The sequence below is a fragment of the Phocoena phocoena genome, chromosome 5, assembly GCF_963924675.1.
Source record: "Phocoena phocoena chromosome 5, mPhoPho1.1, whole genome shotgun sequence".
Lineage (NCBI taxonomy): Eukaryota > Metazoa > Chordata > Mammalia > Artiodactyla > Phocoenidae > Phocoena > Phocoena phocoena.
In genome coordinates this window covers 135,178,486-135,188,374 of record NC_089223.1, presented here as the reverse complement: position 1 = coordinate 135,188,374, position 9,889 = coordinate 135,178,486, and the positions used below count along the sequence as shown (strand labels likewise).

General features: G+C 53.3%; 1 protein-coding gene across 1 annotated transcript in view; it reads right to left on the bottom strand.

Annotated features, from left to right (window-relative positions):
- Positions 1-2,234: 2,234 nt before the first annotated feature.
- KIAA0232 (KIAA0232 ortholog) overlaps positions 2,235-9,889 on the bottom strand; it is a 55,429-nt gene continuing 47,774 nt past the window's right edge. Inside the window, exons 6-8 of the mRNA XM_065878276.1 lie at positions 9,299-9,407; positions 4,386-4,483; positions 2,235-2,414 (exon numbers count right to left, since the gene is read on the bottom strand). Of these exons, the coding sequence (XP_065734348.1) occupies positions 2,235-2,414; positions 4,386-4,483; positions 9,299-9,407 (387 nt within the window). The remainder of the gene's footprint in view (positions 2,415-4,385; positions 4,484-9,298; positions 9,408-9,889) is intronic.

Genomic DNA, 9,889 nt, shown 5'->3' with positions numbered 1-9,889 from the left:
ACAACCACGGGGAAAAAAATAGCCCAGGAATGGAAAACCGATACTTCAGTGCTATGGATATGCAACGCGCTTCATACCACAGTGCGTTTCAGCGTTTTGCCAACTTTTTAAAAAATGCTTTTTCTTTGTGATCATCCATTTACAAAACTGAAAACCATACTTTCAGCTCTGTCGCTGAAAGCCTCTGGGCTTCAGCCACTTAGCTATGAGAACAAATAAATACATCATCTGTTAATCCCCTTGCCCGCTTATAATCCATTCCCATTCCCCCGTGGAAGGTGCAATGTCTTCCCACTGGCGTGTAAGGAAGTCTGCACCTTGACCACCTGGAGCCCTTTCGTGATAAAAAGCAGCTGTCCAGAAATCAACTGAGCTAAAGGCTGTGTCTGAAATATATTTATTTGGTCGCGGCTACGTAAGCAACGGTTTCTAGGATGGCCGTCACTGCAGTGATTTTAGGAATTTACAACTGCCAATCCCTTTTGCCTTTGCTGTTAGACTACATTTCAGTGCAGATGCTAATCAATGTTTAGGAAGCTCTGGAAGAAAGAAAAATACATATAACCTTATAAAGTCTGTAAATAAATAACAGCAACATAAAACCTTACACGCGCACACACGCACACGCACACAAACCCACTTTAAAGTGTCAAAGATGTGCTGTATAAAAACAAACCCTGACATGTGGTGAGACCAAACCCAACGGCCCATCAGGTTTCCCACAGTGAGGACAGACAGCGCCGGGGATGACTCCACAGCCCTGGATGGAGTTGTCCGTGTCATCAATTAAGAAAAAGGCAACAAAACCCAATGCTCGAAGCAAATGATGTATTTCTCAGCCAGTTCAGCTCCCAGCTAGTAAATTATGTGTTTACTGCCTGCCAAAATAGTGGTGAAGCTGTCTCACCCATATTAGACTTCCTAATGTTAGACATGCTAAACTGATGTCACACATTGTTTCTTGTTTTTAAAAAAAACAATGAGTTGGTTAAAAAAGAAAAACAATTTTAAACGTTTAGGTTTTGCAAATGTTGCCCCTTCTAACTCCAGCCTGTGGCCTGGCAGCGTGGAAGCTCAAGGAAGCGACCGTCACGAACGGACGGGACTGGATGAGAGGGACTGACCCCTGGGTTCCCGAGTGACCCGGGAAAGCGGGTCCCGTGAAGCAATCACACAGGGATGGGAGCAATCAGTACTCTACCCTCCGACCCGCCACACACAGAACTTGCCCAGAACATTCTCTCAAACACAAAATGAGCTCTAAGCTACACTAAGTCACAGCCACAGGGGCAGCCCGCTGCAGCAGCCAAGGTCTCTCTGGGGCGCTGGGATGGCCTTTACTGCGTGCCAAACGTGTACAGTCTCAAGTTCTGGGGGCTTCGATTCAGTATCGGTCACCAGAAAAATCTCATCTGCAACTAAGGTCCTCGTCGAGTATTGTCAGACTCACCGCAAATAACCCCGAGCGGTGCCTGGGGAAAATGTAACTGCAGCGTTAAGAGCAGGTCGGGGGTGCGCTCTCACCCCGCTTGGCCTCAAACGCTACCCCGTACCTCAAAGCCTTGGCTGCCTCAGGTGACAAGAAAGTCACAAACCATGGTATTGTCCATGATACTCTAGGGGGAAAATCCTAAGAGAGAAAACACAGTATTTTGTAAGTCTCTAAAAGCACACCCTTGTGGTTCCTACTTTAAATGTACATGAGATTTTACTGAATGACGACCGGGGATGAGTCACCCATGCTGCCCTCTTGCCTTCAAGAAAGGCACTGATCCACTGCAGGGTAAGTATTCATATCCCAGTTCTTGGAGGACAAAGCCTAAATGTTCCAAAGCTAAAGTCTCTGAATAGCGGAAGTGGTTGCTGACACTGCGATGCTAATAAGGTGATAGTGATGTGACTGCAGCTGGAAGGAAGGTAACTGCAGTGAAGATGCAAAAGGCAGTGATGCTTCTAAGACGAGCACATGCACACCCATTCTTGGTATGACAACACATCTAGTCTATTTCAAATAGCCAAGAGTTTAACAGCTTGAAAAACAAATCTTCAACAGGACAGCTGTCCTCAACTCTAAAATAAGCAAGAAGAGAAAGATAATTACTGATCTGAACCAGTTAATTGAAGAAGAAACCTTAGAAACCTAAGTTGTTGTTTTAGATGAACAGGCCTCACAAAAGGGTACTTTTCGCTCACATATCAATTTTTAAAAATAATTTGTACTACACTCTGCAGGTTTAGAGATGAGTTCGGGAAAAGAGCGCCTCCTCTCTGGGCTCCACCCACGCACCGCCACCTTCCGAGCCCGTGTCCTCCGAGGCGGAGCTGGCACTGGAGTACATCTTTCTGCGGAAGCCGTTTGCTTTTGCTCCAGAATTTCTCTCTCCTGTGCACCTTGCTTCATAAACAGAAGACACCTAAGATGAAAGGAACAACTGTCAACAGGTCAAAAGCCAGATATTTTTTCAGAAGGGCTATGTGAGACACTCTATATATGCAGAGATTAAGAAACAAATCGTTGATGTTTTCCAGTGGAGAGTTACAAAAATCTGAAGAGTTTTCCTGTTTGAAAGCAAAACAAACAAGCTTTCCTCCCTGATCTATACACGATCCCAAGCCCTAATTCTCCACGTTCAACCCCTTGGACAAAAGGCTGCCGATGTCAGGGCTGGATGGAAACGAGTCTCTGAGCGGGGACTCCACCGGGAGGATGGCACGGCCTTGCCCTGCTGGGGCTCCCGTCCCAGGGGAGAGGACAGCAAGCAGACAGACCAGCACAGCTTCCCAGCTTCCTGCTGCGCTGACCAGCTGGGGGAAGTGGTTGCCGGGGCTCTCCAGATAGGAGCGGCGGGGCATCCTTGCCTGCGGCCGAGAAGCAAGCTGTGCCACAGAAACAGCCAGAGCTGGCTTGGGACTTCGGGGCTGTGCTTCTGAGTCGGGGGTCCATAGGTAGATGGTACCTTTTGGGGATACTTTTGGCTGTGTGGGACTCTCCCCCACCCACAAGATGGTTAGCATCTCTGGCCCCTCAGGACACCAAGTGCAGTCATAACACCTGGTGGTGCTTCCCCGCACAGCAATTAGCGACATCATCCTCCCCGCCACGGTGACTAGCAATTCTTCCCCTCCCCTAGGTGACGAGCAATGCCTCCCTTATCACCCAGTCACAGCGACTAGCAAGATCCCCCAAGCACCCGCCCACCCCCATTTCCAGATGGCAGTACTGTCCCTGGTTGAGAGCCCCCGAGGAAGGAGGACAGAACGACCACCACAGTCCTGAGGGGGGAGCAGAGCACGCAGGATGAGAGAGGCAGGCGAGGGCAAACACACACGGCCTGGCAGCGAGTGCGCGAGGGCGGAAGGCCATGGCGGTCGGCAGTGGGAGTCGGACTCAGGGCTGAGGGTCACGGCTCAGGTCTGCACTTGGGCTGTGGCTGTGTGGATACACGTTCTGAATCTTTGCGGGCCTTTAGTTTTCTCTCCCGCAAAACAACAGCACCTACCTCCCGGGGCGGCTGTGAGACTAAACGAAGTAACCCTCGCGAGGCTGTCCTGCCTCACGGTGTGGGGAGAAGACTGGGGAGGGGAAGGCGGAAGCAGGAAGGCCAAGGCGAAGCCCACGGCGAAGCCCACGGCAGAGGTCCGCAGGGGGCGGTGACGCGGAGGAAGCGCGAACGATGGAGCCGGCTGAGAGGTGGGTGGTCAGGACGGGCACACAGACCGCGTGTGTAGGTGAGAGAAGGAGGAACGAAGAACGAGTTCTGCGGCTGGGGACTGACGCTGGGGGGTGGGACATCCACGGAGATGGAGAGACGCTGGGGGACGCCCCCAAACGTCTGCCTGGATGTGCTCGGTCTGACAGGTCCACGGACACCAAGACCACAGGGCGCTCTGGGAGCAATTTCTCACGAGACTTCAACTGACAATGACAATCACACTGAGAAGCCAAGGAAGCTCCCTTCGACTCATTCACCTGCCTGCCTACCGGGGCGAGGCACAGGCCCAGGCCCTGTCCCTGCCCCAGGGGGCTCACGGGCGGGCGAGCAGAAAGTGCAGTCAGCTGAGGGGCAGGAATGAGCACCAGAAGGGCTCCCTGTGGTCGACACTTTGATGGGGAAGAGGGCGCCCACCCAAGGAGTTTAAGGGGAGTGACAGGGTCAGATTCGCATGGAGAAACTCCCTCTGGCGGCAGAGTGATGGACAGACTGCAAGGAGAGAGGGAAGCCTTGGCAGTAAGTGGGAGGCGATGCAGACCAAAGGGCCACGGACGAGAAAGGCCACACCCACAGAGCTTGGTGACAGGGAAAGGCAGTCACAGGACTCCCAGGCTTTGGGGGTTGTGGTGGCCATTTGTAAGTTAGTAATAAGGAGGAGGACAGTCCACTTACCCTATTAAAATCTAACAGACGCTCTTCATTACTGGGCATCTCTTTAACATCTGGATATTCTTCTATACCATTCTCTCCCTTGGCATTTGTATAACATTCTTAATCATTTTGAATGGAGAAGGGAAAAGAGGGAAAGGGGGGGAAATTTCATTAAGACACAGTTACGAAACATACATTCTTGTTTCATTTTTCAATGAAAAGTCAGATCAATTAGGTCTACAGCCCTTTGGGGATTTTAAGAAGTCACTAAAAGCAGACATGTTCAGCACCAGCCAGATAGGGGTGTACGAGGAAAATGTTAGGCCAATTTAAAAATTCTTCTAACAAATTGTTCATGGAGTTAAAAAGAAAAACAAAAACCAAGAAACACAGGCCAGCATAACCATGCATTCTTGTTATCCCACCATGAGACATTCATTCAACAAATACGTACTCACACCTCTAAGTGACAGGCCCTGGGAAAACAGGATAAAAAGACCAGCAAGGTCCGAGCTCTCAAGCGCGAACGTGGTGTGGAGGAGGACAGATGATGCACCACGCGTATGTTCACAGAACAAGTGAGCAAAGGCATTTCAGACAAGAGGGGGCGCAACGGAGGAAACAAAGCAGGGCAACATCCTCTGTTCCTCCTCAGCTCGGCAGCAAACTAAGCCGCCCGTGGAACAGGGAGGAGGAAGGTGGCTAGCGCTTTGACTGGGTCAGCGGCTCTCGGAAGGGGACAGGACTGTAAGCTGGAACTGGAAGGAATCAGATAAATCATTTAGTCTAAAGCTTCTCAACCCTGCTTTCGCATTCAAATCGCCTGGGGAGCTTTAAGAAAAGTCTGGAAGCCCGGCCCGCACCTGAGATTCTGACTGACTTGGTCTGGGTATGGGCACCTTCTGAGAAGCTCCCAGGTGAGTCTGAAGTACTGCCAGGGCTGATGCCCACCGGCCTTAACCGGCACTGGCCCCCCAGTCACCTTAACTCTACGGAAAGGGCGTCAGGATTCCACCCCGGCCTCCCGCAGCAGTCACCGCGAGGTGCTGGATGAGCTGCGCGCCACCCCACGCGTCACAGCAGCGGCAGGGCCAGCTCCACAACCACGGGCCCTCCTGCCATCACCGGGGGCGGGCAAGCCTGGGCCCTGCTGGGCCTCCCACAAAAGGCTGTACTCTGCGTGACCTTTAGTTCTGACAGCCTCAGGCCCTCAAACTTCCTAGCGTAGGTTCGCGAAGAAACCCAGGCTCTGGGGTCAGACAGACGCCAGCTGATGGCTGATGACGCTACTCACTCGTGGTGTAACCTGGAGCAACTTATCGAACCTCCTGGAGCCCCAGTTCTCTCATCTCTACAACAGGATCATCATTTGCGCTCGCAGATTTCTGTGCAAGTTCATCAGAGATCACCTGTATGCAGCCTCAAGTTCGGGCTGGCACACTCACTAACACCTTCCACAGCTGCTACTAACGAAAGCCCTGGGCTTGGGGCCGGCCCGCCGCAGGACAGCTGGGGAGGACGCCCTGCTCTCCCATGAGGCAGGGAACCCCTCACCCTCACCCTTTCTGGGCCATCACCTTTTTCTCAGCTCACCTACCAAGCTCTCATCATCTCCGCGCCCCACCGCGTTTGGTCACCACTCGTACGAGGTGGGGAAGGTAACCATTTCCTTGGCTCGGATAAGCCCACAGACGGAGCGGATCCCCCCCACTATTACCTATACTGTTTCCCTGCAGGGCTCTCTCTTTAAAACTCAAATAACACAAACACTTTTCTAAGTGAGCTTTCCAAATGTTCTGAATCCAGTGTATGAACTCTGGAGACGGACTCGTGGGACAGACTGTGGCACACAGCCTGCGAGGCCCTTGTGGTCGGAGTCCCTGCTGCCCGCCTGACGTGCCCCTCCCCCCGGCCCACGTGCTGGGCACACAGGGGCCACAGCGCGTGCAGTCCTGCTGCTGCCCCGGCCGGCGCCCCTGCCCGGACCGCGCCCCAGCCGCCAGGCGCTTGTGTCCTGACTCCCTCAGGTCCTGCTGAGAGGTGAGCTGATCAGGAGCGCAGGGACGCCGCCTCTGCGTCCCCAGCCCCTAGAACAGTGCCTGGCAATGAGGCAAGCATGCATGAAATATGTGCGGAGTGGGTGTGTGTGTGGGCACACAGCAGGGCGGGGGCTGGGCCTTCGTGCCGACGGGGCCCTCGCTGCCCCTGCTCCGGGGCCACACTGCCTCCTCCTCCTTTGGGGCCTCCATCTCCTGACTCACAGGAGAAAGGGACAATCCTCCTTGCCCTCCTTCCCGGGGAGGCTGGAGCTCCCAGCTCAGACTCAGAGCTGCACAGGCTTCTCAGTAATCATCGGCGTGACGTCAGAAGTTTCTGGAGCTGGGACGAGTGTCGGGAGTCACGGCTGCTGAGTGGGTGAGAAGGCCACCTGCTTCCCGGCTAAGCTTCTGCTGAGTCTATGCCCCCACCCCACAGGCTGAAAGCACCACACTTCGTAACGGCACTCCGAGGAAACCGTGCAAGGATTTAACTCACGGTCGTGAGTTCAAGGTCATTCAAAAGCCTGGTCACCACACTTATCCACTGAGAGTTTCCCTGCACGCCACTCCACAATATATAAAAAGCTGAATGGACTACCACGTACAGCACCTACAAGGCACCGTATAGATAACCACGGACCTGGAGCTGACAGCTGAAGCGCATTCCTCACTAGCAACAGAAAACCAGATGGAGGCTGCAGACAGCCCGTGACACAGAGATGGAGCCCCAACTCAGTGTGCTTGGAAGTCACCCCAAGCCGCCCCCCACCCTGGCCCTGCCTGCTCTGCCACCGCGTCCCTCCTTCCCTCTGGGTCCGTCCTGCGTGTGGGTGTCCTCTTGCTGCACTGCTCCAGGGTCCCCGGCCCTCGCCGCCCGCACCCCCATTAATTGCACTTGGGACGCACTCAGCCAGTGCACTGGACTGCACTGAGGCCTATCATCCTGGTGTCTCCCGGGCACCACCTGCAGACAGCTGCTGTGGACAGCAAGCTTCTGGACCACAAGGAGACAGCCTGGACTCAAGCCTGAGCTGCATGGCTGCTGCCTGATTCTGGGCATTCAACCTGAGACTTAGCTTCCTCATCTGAAAACCAGGCTCTCACAGGGCTTGTATAAAAGACTGAAAGCACCTCGTAAATCATGTAGAGCAACCCAAATACTAGCTAATGATGGAGGAACAGGCCTTTAATAAATGCTGTTAAATAAAAAAGATGCTGAAGGGCTTCCCTGGTGGCGCAGTGGTTGAGAGTCCGCCTGCCGATGCAGGGGACACGGGTTCGTGCCCCGGTCTGGGAGGATCCCACATGCCGCGGAGCGGCTGGGCCCGTGAGCCATGGCCGCTGAGCCTGCGCGTCCGGAGCCTGTGCTCCGCAACGGGAGAGGCCACAGCAGTGAGAGGCCCGCGTACCGCAAAAAAAAAAAAAAAAAAAAAAAAAAGATGCTGAAAATAAAGACTCTGCTCTATGCTCCCCTTATGACCCTTTAAGGCAGGGCTGGGGAAGCCGTTTCTTGGGCCCACACAACAGAGAGAAGCAAACAGTCCCAGCCTCCCCCGCAGTCGTCTGAGGCCAGGCTGCGAGGGCAGGCCAGTGCAGGCATCTGGACATCACTGCTCCAGGTTAACTACAAATGAACTGGGGAGAGACACACACTGGAACATGCAAATACTAACAGGAGACTGACCTGCCCCCAGGGCTCTGACCGGAGAGACCACTGACGAAGTGCTGCAGCTGACAGCCCAGGGGACCACGGAGGTCTGCACAAGCTCAGAGTCTTGAGTTGACCACTCGGGCTGCCTCCTTAGTTCTCACTTCTCCCGACATTTCAGATCAGGATCTTTTTATAGCTTCTGAGTATGACCACCTGGGCGGCTCACAGACTAAAATCATCTTCACCAAATCTGCTACTGCTCCGATGTCCCTCTCCACCCGGTCTCCCCTAACTCCCTCCTGCTGTTCACTACTCACAGAAAGTCACCCAGCAAACTCCGGCATCCTCCACAGAACCTCTCGATGCTGTTCCCTATGCCCCTCCCCCCACCCACCGAGGGCCTCAGTCCAGGGCTTTATCCTGTCACACCCAGATCACTGCAAGAGCCTAAGAACCCCAGCAGGGGCTCTGCAGTTTTTCAATCCCTTCCCCCCTCCATTCTGCTGCTAGAACTGTTTTAAAAACCACACCTGGGCTTCCCTGGTGGCGCAGTGGTTCAGAATCCACCTGCCGATGCAGGGGACACGGGTTCGTGCCCCGGTCTGGGAGGATCCCACATGCCGCCGAGCGGCTGGGCCTGTGAGCCAAGGCCGCCGAGCCTGCGCTCCACATCGGGAGAGGTCACAACAGTGAGAGGCCCGCATACCGCAAAAAAAAAAAAAAAACCACACCTGACCTGATACCCTCCAACGTGTTTAAGTGGCCCTCTCCTCCTGCCTGTCCAACTCCGCCGAACTCAGCGCTCCCCCTGCCTCTCTCCAGCCTCAGCTACGACCCAGCTGGGCCCAGTGGGTCCCTGTCCCTGAGCCCGACTTGCCGCAGACCCTCGGCCTTTGCTCAGGCCACTCCTGTCACGGGGACTACCTCTCCCCAGCCCTCCCACCAGGGCCCCTCCTGCAGGCCCCCCAGAGCTGAGGACTCCCCGCTCCACCTCTCACGGGGAGCAGGCACGGAGCCCATCAGGGCCGGTGCCTCTCCGTAGCGTTTCCACGCCCCGCCCCTCCAGGCTGTGATGGGGGTTAGAGCAGGGTCCAGTCCTCATGCATCTCTGCGTCCCCAGTGCCGGACAAACGCTGGCCACACAGAATGTTTTTGGACTGATCTTTACAGCAAAAGAATTTACTGCTCTTAATGAATTAGAAATCTGAGTGGATGAATCAATGACCTAACGCAGGTCTTCTTACCTTCACATTCTGAGGCAGGAAAAAGAGGAGAGTACAAGGCTTTTTCCCACCAGGTCTGTTTTTCTTGACTTCTATTCATTCCTTGTACATCAGTGTTCAATACAGGAAACTGTTTAGATCAAACCAAATATAGACAAAGTTCACAAACTTCCAAAATAAAGGGGAAAAAATTCAAGCGTTATTAACTATGGACTACAAACCCAGGATTTTTTAACTGGTGAGGTTCTTTTTTGACTTTTTGTTTTTACTGTTCTAGACAAGGTGAATACAGAAAGCCAATGTGTTCATAGCATACAAAGGAAGTTTTTCTTAAAAAGCACTTATATTGGAAATGGAATAAAAAGTCTTCTCAAAAAACACAACAAAACTCTTACGAGGCAAAAACATAAGGAAACAGCCTCAAGTAAGGCAAGTTTTTAGATTCTGGAAGTACAGAGATAACGGGGTGGCTAGTGTGAGGTGCTCAAGAGAACGTGAGGAGGACCCTCTTCTCCTTCACACACTCAGGCAGGAGGGAGTCAAAGAAGAAATGGGACAGAGGAAGTTTTATAGGCAGAGTTACCAACCTAATGTCTTTATAACAATTATCTG